At 35.0% G+C, this 13,508-nt stretch overlaps 1 protein-coding gene across 2 annotated transcripts in view; it reads right to left on the bottom strand.

Moving 5' to 3' along the window:
* MIPOL1 (mirror-image polydactyly 1) overlaps positions 1 to 13,508 on the bottom strand; it is a 242,214-nt gene that overhangs the window by 201,911 nt on the left and 26,795 nt on the right. For both annotated transcript variants that reach the window (XM_028102338.2, XM_088025050.1), the window contains exons 5-6: positions 8,097 to 8,130; positions 7,667 to 7,837 (exon numbers count right to left, since the gene is read on the bottom strand). In XM_028102338.2, the coding sequence (XP_027958139.2) occupies positions 7,667 to 7,837; positions 8,097 to 8,130 (205 nt within the window). The remainder of the gene's footprint in view (positions 1 to 7,666; positions 7,838 to 8,096; positions 8,131 to 13,508) is intronic.

Consider the following 13,508-nt stretch of genomic DNA (forward strand, 5'->3'; position numbering starts at 1 on the left):
TTATCTATTCCAGGACTTTCCCACTACAATGATTTTTTTTCTCTCCCTTAAAATCACCTTTTCTTTTTTTGTGGTTTATTTCCATCAACATACCAACTACATGCCCTAGAATCTCCCATTAAAAAAGAAAAAGCCTCCCATGAACCGTAAGCCCCCTCTCCATCTACTGCCAATTTCTCTAGCTCCATTACAGGGCTAAGAAGTTGTGTGCATTCACTGTCTTCACTTCCTCACTTTCCAGTCTTTCCTCCAACTACTCCAATGTGGCCTCTGTCCTGAACAAAACACTTGTCAAAGTCCTCAACATCTTCTATGTGATCAGATCTACATGTAACCGTTCCATCTTTACTTTGCTCAACCTCTCAACACCATTCAAGGGAACTGATCACTCTCATCCTTAGCAAGCACTTTCTTGCCTTCTCTGGCACCATATTCCTTCAGTGTCCTACCTCATTCACCATCTTTTCCAGTCTCCTATGGGGGCCTCTTCTACTCTGGCCAACTGCTAAATGTTGGCACATCACAGAGCGTGGTCCTCGGCCCTGTTCTTTCTCAATAATCTTTCTTCTGTTTCAGCTAGCCCAAGCTTTAATTATGTACATGCTGATGGCTGCAATAGTCAAATGCCTGCTCAATATTTTCATGTGATTTTTTAGGAGTCATCTCAAATAGATCTCCTCCGAGACAATGTAATTTCCCTCCCAAAATATGTTGATCACCTCTCAAAAACTTGCCCATCACAATACATGGAGCAAATATCTACGGTCTTCTAGCCCTAATCTTCCTGCTTCCTTTTGCCCAAAATCAAGTTCTATTCACGTACTATTGAAACATTTCCCACTGTCCACTTCTCTAAATCAAGTATATACTTGTTCATCTGAGCCATCATCAGTCTCACCTTTTGTGTGGACTACTGCAATAGCCTTTCTCTTTCAGTATCTTCTGCATTTAGAGACAACTGTACTCCTTGCCACACCCTACAAGACCGTACAGATTTGTCTGCTGCCTCTCTCTTCTACCTTATCACTTGTTACTATCTTTCTTTGCTCACTGTACTTCAACACATTTAAATCTGGTATGTTCATATCAGTGTCTTACGCACACTAAGTTTGTTCTCTCTCTCAGGGCACTACTGATCTATTGTTTTCTGATGGGACACTCTTTCCATGGTTCTTTGCATGGCTAGATCCTCTCCTCTTTCAAGTCTCTGTTCATGTTGACAAAGAGGCCTGCCTTGCTCACCCTATTTAAAGTAACAACCCCACTACCAATTGCAGCCACTCTCCACTCTTTTTATTTTTATCACGTTACTACCTGAAAATATTTTATTCATTAGTTTGCTTACTACCTATATATTTCCATACTAAGATACAAGTCTCATATAAGAAATAACCTTCTATTTGGAATTGCTGAGTTCCCAACTTTGGCACATAATATATATGCAATAAAATGTAAATGAATGAATAATATTTCACTAAATTCTTTTAGTTCTGTGTACCCTGAAATTGATTTAAAATAGTGTCAGCTCATCAGTTCATTAATTCAGCAAACATATATTAAGTGCCTACACTGTCCTAAGGATAAAACTGTGTCAGAAACATATAAAGAAAAATAGTTTCTATCTTCATGCTAGTAGGGAAGATAGTGTAATGCAGTGTGACAAGTACTGTTAATAGGATACAAAGTGAAATATGGGCACAAAGAAGATATTTATCCTATTGCTTCATGTGAAAGACCTTTATGAAAGAGATACTTAAATTAGCTTTAAAGTAGTGGTCTACTTCAAATAGACATGAGAGCAACAAGTGGAGAGAAAGCATGTTCCAGTGAGGGGAAACGTGCTTAATTGAAGGCAGAAAGAGTCATAAAACAACAGACCAATTATACTATCTGTACATTGGTCGGCTGTCTTCCTAGAATTTTCTTCATTATATTACTGGACTGGATTCATGTCTTCATCTTATTTGGTTTATTTTTCATTCTGCTGGAGCTGTAGCTTAGTGCTTGGAATAGCTTACAGGCTAGAGAGAACAAGGAACCTGCCTAGTGAAACATTAAGCTGAGTTTCTTTAATTACTCTGATGATTACCCCTTGGTCTTTCCATGCTTTTTGCATCTGTCAATTTTGGACCTGAAGAACTTCAGGATCTATACTTTTCATTATAAGTAAAAAAAAAAAAAAAGTATGCTAAGTGTACTATATTAAAGGAGGCACATAAATGTTTTAGAAATATTTTCAACAAAAAAACATAAATGAAAGTGAGCAAATTAAAAGGGTTGTTATTGATTTTACATATTTGTAATGACTCATTTCCAAAACTAGTGGTGAGTTAAGATTCTCTACATGGTGTTCAAGTTATAGAAATTTATGATTACTAATTAAACCTTGATAGATCAACAATGGGAAACTAACATCTAGAAGAAAACAAAGAAAAGGAAGCCCAGGGAAAGGACAAAGGATGTTGAGATATTTAACCTGGGAAAGAGAAAATAGTGCTAGTATCTGCTTTTGCCTGCCGATGCTATGACCCTAAAAGTCTTTACCTTGCAAGCTCCTTTTCACATAGTTCATAAACTAACTTTGATCAAGCCTGGCAATACAAAGTCTAATTCTTATCAGTAGGTGAGAATGAAGTGAGTTCAAGATCCATAAGCATATTATCCATTATGCCTGGAGTTGATTCCAAACACCCATGTACATAGAGAATTTACCACTTTCTTCCTTTATTTGCTATACTCTAAGCCTTTATGACAAGTCCTCTGCTTTGGTGTTTTTGAATATATTTTATCAATGCCCCTGGCCCATTTGGCCAAAGTCCATATCTCAACCTCCATACCCATGACCCATGCCTAATTTATTCAGTTCTCAGGATTGGGCCCCTCACCTATGTACCAGGTACCAGCTGGGGTCCAATCAATGGAAAATCTCTGCAATATTATCCTACCAACTACAAGTATCAATGAGGCCCAGCTTCCTGCTGCTATGCCCCGCCATATCTATGCCTGTCCTTGGAAATCAAAACTAGCCTAAACTAGCCTAATTTAGCTAGGACCCCTAGGAATGGTGTTAACTGTTAATTTTACATGAAAACTTGACTAGGGTCCAGATATTTGATTAGCATTACTTCTGGGTGTGTCTGTGAGGATGTTTCTGGATAAGATTAACATCTGAATCAGTGGACTGAACAAAACAAACCGCCCTCCCAAATTTGAGTGGGCCTCCACATTCAATCCTGAACAGAATAAAAGGTTGAGTAAGAAAGAATTCCTTCTCTCTGATTGTCTTTAAACTGGGATATTGGTCTTTTCTTGCTTTCAGACTTGGACTTGGACTAGAATTTACATCATCAGTTCTGGTTTCTCAGGACTTCAGACTCGGACTGGTATTACACCACTGGTTCTCCTGGGTATCTAGCTTACTGACTGAAGATCTTGAGCTCCTCAGCCTCCATAATTGCATGAGCCAATTCTTTATAGTAAATCTATTTATATATATATATCTTATTGGTTCCGTTTTCCTGGAGAACCCTAACTAATACAAATGATTATTTGAATTACTCTAGCTTGTAATAAGGTCAGGTCTCAAAGCTAATGAGTTGCCAATCCTGGCCAGTTCTATTCTTCTGTTGCTTATTGGTGTTTAGCCTGGCTCCAATTGTGCCTTGAAGACTAGCTGTAATGAATTAGGACATTATTGCTCATGTAGATATTCAAATATATTTGATGCAATATAATTTATCAGTCAAATGTTCTGAGGCCAAAGTGAGTACCAAAAGCAAGACATGAAGAAGAAATGAATATTTAACTAAATTGAAAATTAGTCATAGATAAGATTCCTCAATTTACTGGGTAGTTTAACTAGATAGCTTCTAGAGTGCTATGAAACTTAAGATCCCAGAAAAGTTAGTGAAGAAATGGAAGTTTCTAGCTTTATCCCATATTACCAAGTATTTCTATAATTTAAATAAACAATATGAGCATTAATGTGTCAAAAATGGTAAGAAAGAATGAAAGACTGGTTGGTAAGACAATTCTTTAATCCAACAAATGCTAATTATAAAAATTTTAATTCATCCTATAAAAGATTTTAAGATGCTCAGTTCTCAGCTTGACAGAAAAGTTATGGGAGAAGAATTTGAATAAATAAGAGTATTAGGATTTATCAGAAAAAGATAAGATTTTAACAAGGCCAGTTCAAGTAAATAAATGATCTTGATTTGAAAAACAAAGTAAATTGGCAAATGTATAAAAATCAAGAAATTGTCACTGAATCCAAAGATTTCTAATAGCTACATAGAATGGGACTAAGGTAACCCTAGCAGTACACAGAAGATATAGTTTAATTAGAAAACATTTTATGCCAAATAGCAGCTCTAAATTAAGGTCAAATCTTGGTTTGAATCTTGAAGAGGACTTTAATGGAAAATTGGTAAAAATCTGAATAATGTCTGGAGTTAACAGTAATCTACCAATGAGGGTTTTTTTTTAAATTTTTTATTATGTTAATCACCATACATTACATCATTAATTTTTGATGTAGTGTTCCATGATTCATTGTTTGTGCGTAACATCCAGTGATCCACGCAGAAATGTGCCCTCTTTAATACCCATCACCAAGCTAACGCATCCCCCAAACCCCCTCCCCTCTAGAACCCTCAGTTTGTTTTTCAGAGTCCATCGTCTCTCATGATTTGTCTCCCCCTCCGACTTAACTCCCCTTCATTCTTCCCTTCCTGCTATGGGTTTCTTAATTTTGACAAAATTACTACAATCAGGAGCAATGGCAAAGGCAGGGCAAACCAAAACTGGGTCAAAGGTATAGGGGGACTCCATACTGCACTACCTTTCTGCAAATCTAAAACTGTGCCAAAATAAAAAGTTTATTTTAAAAAATTAAGGAAAAAGTTTCCATTCAGAAGTATAAGACAGTAATTCAAAAGTTCATTTTTAGAATGATTATAACATTAAAATGAATACTATTTAGGCCAGAGAGTTTGAAAACTATGCATATTAAAATAATTAAAATAAACAACTCTTCATAAAACATAAGACATGCAATAGATAAATAATAAATATACTGCAATGATGGGTAATATATATTTATAAATAAAGACATGTTAATAAATATTGCCAAATGTTGATTTCTTTATCTTTATGCATCATGAGAGGCAGCAGGCAAAGGATAGAGAGAAAGAAGGAATGGGTAGCAGTCAATATTTAATTACGCTCTATGTACTTATTTTTAGTTAACGTAAGAAAATAAATGATAAAAAAATCAAATGTTTGAGTTCACACTGTAATTGCTTCCAAGCACTAAAATCTGTTTTGTCTATCTCTTCAATAATATATTGAATGACTCAAGATTGCATACTGTTGGTAGGACACAAAATGGTAAAAACGGTTGCTCATTTTAGGACTTTTTCCAAATCTAACCTGAAGATAAATGTCAGTTATCCACATCCAGATAGGATGAAATCATTTGTGGCAAAACAGTGCTCCAGCCAAAAACAAGAAAAGCCAGGTTAAATTTAAAAATCCAGTTTAAAGATGTCAGCAGGCTGTGGCTGCAACAATGAGTTGAGTGGCTAAGATTCTGAAGAGGGTGGTTTGCAGATCTGCAGGCATTTTTTTCCCCCTGAGTTTTAAAGATTCCAGGCCTGGGCAAGGGGCTGGGAAGCCAGGCTTTGAGTGCACAAAGGACTTGTGTTGGAGGACAGAGAAATCATTGAAGCTTTTGGTAGCTGTGCAAGGCTGAAGTGACAAAATTGGAGATTTGAGACTTGTTTCTATCTCAAATCATTTGATAAATCCCAAACGTGTACAGGGCTTGAAATTAAAAAGCTAAGCCCTAAAACCTCTGAAAAGCATAATGGAGTTTTCCACTCCATAATGGAGTTTTCTTACAATGTTGAGGACATAAACACCAGAGTACAAGCTTTGCCAGGAGTAGGGTCCTACTGAATATCAGCTCTGTGTGGGAAGCCTTACGAAAAGTACCAGGCTGAGCCACAAGGAGACCAAGACTTAGCAAACTTCTCTCCAGCCTCCATGGGAGATAGTAAAGCATTTTAGAGTGTGATAAAAATGAACAAATAGGAAACATTTTATGAAGTAGGAGAGAAAAGGGGCAATTGATTAGTGATAACCTTAAGCAAGAAAAGACAAGAACTAGTATAGAAATACGCTGTCCTTAAACAAGGGCATGAACTAGGTAAGAAATAAAATACAAAAGGCAGAGTATATGAGTACAAATGCAGGTAGGCTGGTGAGTGAAATGGTGGGGAAAAGCAGAAGTTGCTTTTTATATTGGAGACGAGAGGTTGGATATCTAAGGAGCAAGAAGGGAGATAAAATAGTCCTTTACAGGAGACAGTTTAATGGACTAACAAAAGGCCAGAAAAATGCCAGGCAACACCAAGGGCCTACCTGAAGACAATGGTCATGAATTTAAAGGTTAAATGGCAAATCTGTGTGATAGTCTTCTGCCATATAAAACTATGAAGGTGCAGATCAGGCAGAAAGTTAAATATATAAGGCTTAGGTTTTGCTTGGTGAGTAGGACAAAGGGCCAAGAGAACTGAGGTTACATTATATGCAAATCGGTAATAATTAGGTGAGCCCTGGAACCTAAGTGAGGTAAAGAGGGAAGTGGGAACAGGAGAGAATTGAGGGAATAGGAAAATAAGCGGTACAATCAATAGAAATAGGTGCCGGTGGAGCTAAAATTTGCTACTCAAAGCTCTGGAGTTAAGTGAGTTGGAAAGATAGTAAGTGCTGGTCAGAAATAGGGTATGACCATAGGGCGGATGGCAGAAGTAGAGCAGAACACATGATGATGAGAGGAGAGAAATTCAAGAAGATGAGAGGTCAGAACAATGAAAGAATCATCTGTATAGATATTTAAATCACCAAGAATTGTTTTTCATAATTCAAAACCACAAGTGTGGGCTGAAGAAAGAGACAATGAAATGCATCCTAAGATCTTCAAGAAGTGAGGGAAGCAACACTGGAGTGTGCACAGGACTGTAACGGGAGTGCCTGCTGGGTGGTACAATCTGATGCGTGAGCTTCAAAGCTAGAGGTGTTTGGAGAGGAAAAAGGACCAATGATGTAAAAACACTAATGCAGAACAAGCCTCTAAGCCCACTGGTATAACTGCTGTGGGAGGGAATCCAATCACTACTTGAGAGGACTGCAGTGGAAGCAGTATCCTCAGGGAGGTAATCAGGTTTCAGTTAGAGCAGGAAGGTGTAAGTAATGTTCAGAAAAGAATACACTAATAATTTGATTCATTTATCAATGTTTACTAAAAGGCACTGAATTAGGCACTGGGAATAAAACAGTAATAAAGACATAATCTCAGCCCTCACAAAACTGCGACTCAAGTAAGAAGTCTCATATAAAAGTGATTACTTTAAAGAATATAACTAAATTCTTTTTTTTGAATATAACTAAATTTTTATAACAATGTAACAGTTTTATTAAGAAATGAGGATGCATGTATTTGAAGAATGGTCTAACAATGGTCTAACTATTTTAATATATCTAATCATCGTGGTATTAATCATATGCTAAAAACTAATTTGAATTAAGATTATGTGGGGAAAAGTCATTTTTTAACAGTAAAGAAATGAGGGAAAATGCTTTTACAGATACATGCAGTTACCTGAGACAAAGCAGCATCCCGCTCTTCTATCACTGCATTCATTTCTTCTGCAGTTATTCTCTTTTTACATTCCTTGGTCTTGTAGATTCTATCCACAATTACAGCTCCATTCTTCTGAATAGCTATTCCTGTGTCTGCATTGTTTATTCTGTTCAGTAATTCCTGTAATGTCTACCAACACCATTATATGTTAGTCAGACATGAAGTTTTAATATATTTTATTTAATATAGGGTTTTAATTAATAGGCACATGTGAATTGTAAATTGACTGAGTGAAGTTATTGAATTTTCATATTGCAGCAAAGATGTACATTATTAGTGTGTCAATTCTTCTTTTTCCCACATCTTAGTTCTTGAAACCCACTCAATTGAACTTAAGCCTCTAAGATATAAGACTGACATCAAGAAATCTCCTCAGAGAATGGCTTACCATGTCATTTTCTTCAGGGTTAATATTTTCTAGCCTAGAAAAAAGGGACACAGAAAGCCTGATCAGTAGCATTTCCTTAGTGCAGCAAAATGAGTTCGCTTTTTAAATCTTTAGAACCTCAAGTAATTTCATTCGACTAGTCTTTAGAGTCAACCATGACACTGAACATATTAAAGTGCCACCTGCTCGACTCCATCTTTCAATAATGCTCCATATCTTCTGCACTGACTTCAGACTGTTAAGTTATTAATGTTTACTGCTATATATGACTACAAGGATCAATTGTTCATATGTGCTTAGATGAGGAAAGTTCCCTAGTGATAGAAGCACTACTTCTCATCATTATATTTATTCCTGGACTTTCAATTCTTACCAAAAACTGTATTTCCTCTGGTTTTTTGGACTTCATCACAAATAAAACAAGGCAAGTATTTTATTGCAAAGTTTAACTATATTCCCTCAAAAGCAAAGACAAATAATGACCACTAAATTTGAACTGAAACTCTCCTGCTGCTATCTATTTGTTAAAACAAATACACCATACAGAAAGGCTGACCAAAACTGGACCACGTATTTAATGACTAATGTTATTTTCTCTTTCATTACATACATAGAATTATTCAATTTAAAGACTAAGGAAGTAAATTGGTTCCTCTCATAAATGTATTTTATCTTGAAAGAGTCACTGTGCTTACTGAAATGTTTTTTGATGTTGGTGAATTGAACAAATGCAGGAAAGGTAAAGAAGTGCTAAATGACATATCTTAGAAAATGTCTATAATGTAATTTAGGTAAGCATTAAATTGGGTAAATTAAATGAAAATCTGTAATGGGTATTAGTAAAATGATGCAGATTTTAGAAATGGCTCCATTATTTTGAAATTGTACTAAAATGTTTAGATATATAAGTTCCTGTTTTCTCATATTCTCCATCCCCCCCCCATTTCTGGGCTCCTCCAATAATATTTACCACAAAAAGAAAAGGATACTTGAAAAAGATATAGAGAAACTTAATAAATTTATTACAAAATTGTTCCAAACTCCACAGTTCAATGAAACTGCTACATTCATGAAGAGAAATTTAGAACATTGAATTTTTAACCGGAAAAAAATAAACATATATAAAAAATTCCTTTTTTTTTTTTTTTAAGAATTTATTTGAGAGAGAGTGTGAGAGAGAGCACAAGCAGGGTGAATGGCAAAGGGAGAGGCAGAAGCAGGCTCCCCGCTGAGCAGGGAGCCCCATGTGGCGGGGGGTGGGGGGGGGTGAACGCTTGGTCCCAGGACCCTGGGATCATGACCTGAGCTGAAGGCAGATGCTAAACAACTTGAACCACCCAGGTGCCCCTATCAAAAACTGTTTCTACACATACTTAAATGGTATAAATTTACAGGGTGGCATAGCAATCTTGAATTATATATACTTAATATATCTCAAACTAGTAATGTCTACTTGGATTCACATTTCACATTTCTCCCAAAATAAATCAACAGTTTTCAAATTTCCTGCTTCATAAAAACTTGTTCTACAAAAACTCTGAAGATGATCATTTCTTTTTAATCAATTAAAAAACATAGTGAAAAGTATAAGATAACAAAATTCTTACACTTATTGATGCTCACGTAAGAGTATTTGAAAAACATCACTAGCATTTAAACATCAGTTACCGGTTGTCTAAATGTCATTTTTAAGGAAGCCATATGTAGTGAGAAATATTTACCTTAATGTTGTTCTTTTTAGATGAAATCAGACAAAAAGCTAATTTCAGCAGTTTCCAAAGAAGACTCAACTTAAACTCTTATAAATTTAGTAATTAATTAAACTCAGTAATTTAAAATGAAAAGATACATAAAAACTAAACATTCAGATTAGTAGATTATTGGAAACTCTTGCAAAAAAAAAAAAAAAAAAACAAAGTTTAGCTCTCAAGGTTATAAATCTCCTTCTTTTGTTCCAAAGAACTACATATATGATTGGGAAGAAAATAACAGTGTAGGGAGGATACCTAATTTGTACATTCAAAATGATCAACACAACAAAGAGTGTATGCAATTTCTATGTAATACCTATAAGCTTTTTTCAGGCATTGCAAGGTGAAGAAGAATTATTACTTTAAGGAGAGAGAAATGAAGAGTCTGAATGTTTTAAATTAATATCTTTCAAGAGGATATGGTTAAGATAGTTGTATTTAGTCTAATATTAAAATTCTCTGCTAACAACTAAAATTTTTTTAAAAATTAAAATAAAATTTTCTTATCAAAGGTTATACTAAATCCTTTCCACATGAATTTAGCATTACAGATACAAATAACGTATATGATTGCCCTCAGAAGTACAAAATGTATAGTGATTTATCATTTTGCTGATGAGTGAATTTGAAACATGTTTTGGTAGGTGTGCCAGGTCTGACATGTAGGGCATGAGGTTTAAGTCAACCACTTCGCATTTATTTAGATCTTAATTTTACTTTATTATTATCCTTTATGATTTTTTTAAAGATTTTATTTATTTATTTGACAGAGAGAGAGCACAAGCAGGGGGAGAGGGAGAAGCAGACTCCCTGCTGAGCAGAGAGCTGGATGCGGGACTCGATCCCACAACCCTGGGATCATGACCTGAGCCGAAGGCAGAGGCTTAACAGACTGAGCCACCCAGGCGCCCCTATCCTTTATAATTGATCTCAATTTTGCTCTATGGTTATCCTTTGTAAGTACAGTGATAAATGGTCATTAAGAGAAAACTAAAACTTAAATGAAAATGAGCAAATGGTTAATCTGAGATTTGAAAAATTACATGCAAACAAGTAACTTTCAATATAAATAAGAGTCTGGAAAGAGAAAAGGCCAATATTTATATTTCTCTATTTGTATTTCTTTAAAAGTTTCAGGAAGTACTTGTCATAGATATCAAAGCTTAACTACATCATAATTTAGTCTCAACTAGATGATTTACAGCAGAGATCAGCAAGCTTTCTGTAAAGAGTCATATTGTATTTTAGATTTTGCTGTATGTTCTCTGTTGCAGCTACTAAATGCTGCCTTTGTAGTACAAAAGCATCCAAAGATAATACGTAAATGAACAGGTGTGGCTGTGCTACAATAAAACTTTATTCACAAAAACAACTGGAAGGATGGATGTGCACCATAGGTCTTCACTTTGCACATCCCTGATGTAGAGCACTGAAAAATGAGACCAGATCTCTGACGCTGAAACACTCTAAGTGCTAACTGTGAGATATTTTTCGGAGTTGGATCATTCAACAGCCAAAGACTAATCACCCAAAAAAGTGGATTACAGAAAATAAAATCCAGTCTTATAAGGTACATCACTTACTGTATTACTTCAGAAAACACAAAAATTAGACAAGCAACCTACTTTCAGAAAAAAGGAGACAATTTGAAACAGTTTACCAGGCTTTCTATTTTCTACATAAAATGACTTGTTAGAGGTTTAAGGTTTACTAGCAGCATGTATAACACATAAGGCTTTACTGGTTTAATAAAGACTTAAAGTAATAGTTGATGTTATATGAAATACAGCTGACAAACTATAAGTTATATATCACTAAGAGGAGATTTACAATTATACAAAAGAATCTCAACCTTTTGGAAACTAAATTATGCCTATAACAGTCTACCCAGACATAGTCATGATAATTAGTAAGAATTTTGCTGAAGTAAATGTCCATGGGCTCAAGTTTCAATTGATTTCCTATACCATGCATATTCTGACTGACACCCCTGGCACTCTAAGTGCAAAGACCCATGCATGAAATGTCACATTTCTTGATTTATCCCTAGATCAGTCAATATCATGTCTTTCCTTTCTCAACCTATAGTCATTCACCTTGTTCAATGGGAAGCAGCTAAACTTTGACCTCAAATGATAAAAGGAACTAGTGATCATCTAATCAAAAAACTCTGAATTGTTAATTTTTATTCTCTTTCATTTTTACACAGTGCCACCTTAATATGTTAAAGAGAAAAACTGAAGAGACTGAATATCATGATCTCAAAAGTTGGAATATACATACACAAATGTGTCTATATTAGTAAGTAAATTTTAGTCATTTTAACTTGAATCCTTTTTACTTTTTTTCTAGTTTTGGATAAAAGTGAAAAAAAAAAAGAATTGAAGATTTTCAAGGGGTAGGGGAAGGCAGAAGGTAAGACAAAACAGACATCACCAAAAGACAGGAGATCAGAACTGGCAAAGATGAAAAGAAAATGACAGAAGGAATTTGAAGATTACAGGAAGCAAGAAATAAGGAATGAAAAAGAGATGTGAAATAATGTGTATTATTTCAACCTGTAACTCAGTGCCTCCAAATATGCCTTTCAGTCAAGCAAAGCTCAATTATAAATTGGTTCTACCTTAATAAGGAATTCATCTAAAATGCCCTGTTGAAAGTTCAGAACCTATAGATGTCAACTGAGTAGAAAGGAGCATCCACAGTAACATTTAAAACTATGCTGCCATATTATTATTTTAAAGTTGTTGTTTTTCCCTCTTATGTATGATTTTTCCTGATCTCCCCAATCTGCACCACTGGACTATAAAACTGTAGGAGCGGACTACAAACTGTTCCTAAGAACCAACAATTAATATCAATTAATATTATTTTAAGTATTTATGTAGTTATTTAATGTCTATCTCCTCAACTAAACTGGAGCCATAATGCTGTGTTCTGAGTAACCTGACATACAGAACATATTCAATAAATATTTATTGAATGGACTAAATAACTAAAAGAAAAGGCTTGGGATTGAGTGTTTTTCTTTTCTCCCTTTCCCATTTCTCCATTAATACAAATGCTACAAAGAACAAATGAAAAAGGGTCTGCCTCAAGGAACTCTAATTTTAATATACTGTAATAAAAACTGGAACAAGTGTATGTACAAATTAAAGTAGACAATGGAAGGTAAAAAAAAAATAGAGGGAAAGAGAGGCTCAATTTAGAGCCATCAATTAAAGAGAGAATGAACAAAACTAAGAGACCAAATTAGTAGAGGCTCTGAGGAAGAAGTTTTGATTTGGATATGTGGGCAGATGGTTGTGCCACTGACTGGGACAAGGGATCAAGGGAGAATAAGGTTTTAAAATGAACTAAAAAATTCCATTTGGGATATGGTAAGTTTGAGTTGCCTATGTAAGTCTGAGATAGATAAGTCCTACAATGTGTAACTGACTTTGACTCTTTGGGCAAGCAGTCAACCACTCTGTTTTCTCACCTATAAAGTACAAACATCATCTACCTTGGGGAGTAGTGACATTGTATAAAAAGCTGATTTGTTATCTTTGGGGTGTGATTTTGATTTCTGAAAAGAAATAAAATCTATTTAGAAGGAAATTTCATGAATAAAATTGGTAATCAACCTAGGTAACAAAATTTAGTCATGAATTACATGTAA

The sequence above is a fragment of the Eumetopias jubatus genome, unplaced genomic scaffold, assembly GCF_037043125.1.
Source record: "Eumetopias jubatus isolate StellerSeaLion01/CBP00866 unplaced genomic scaffold, mEumJub1_p1.0 scaffold_7, whole genome shotgun sequence".
NCBI lineage: Eukaryota > Metazoa > Chordata > Mammalia > Carnivora > Otariidae > Eumetopias > Eumetopias jubatus.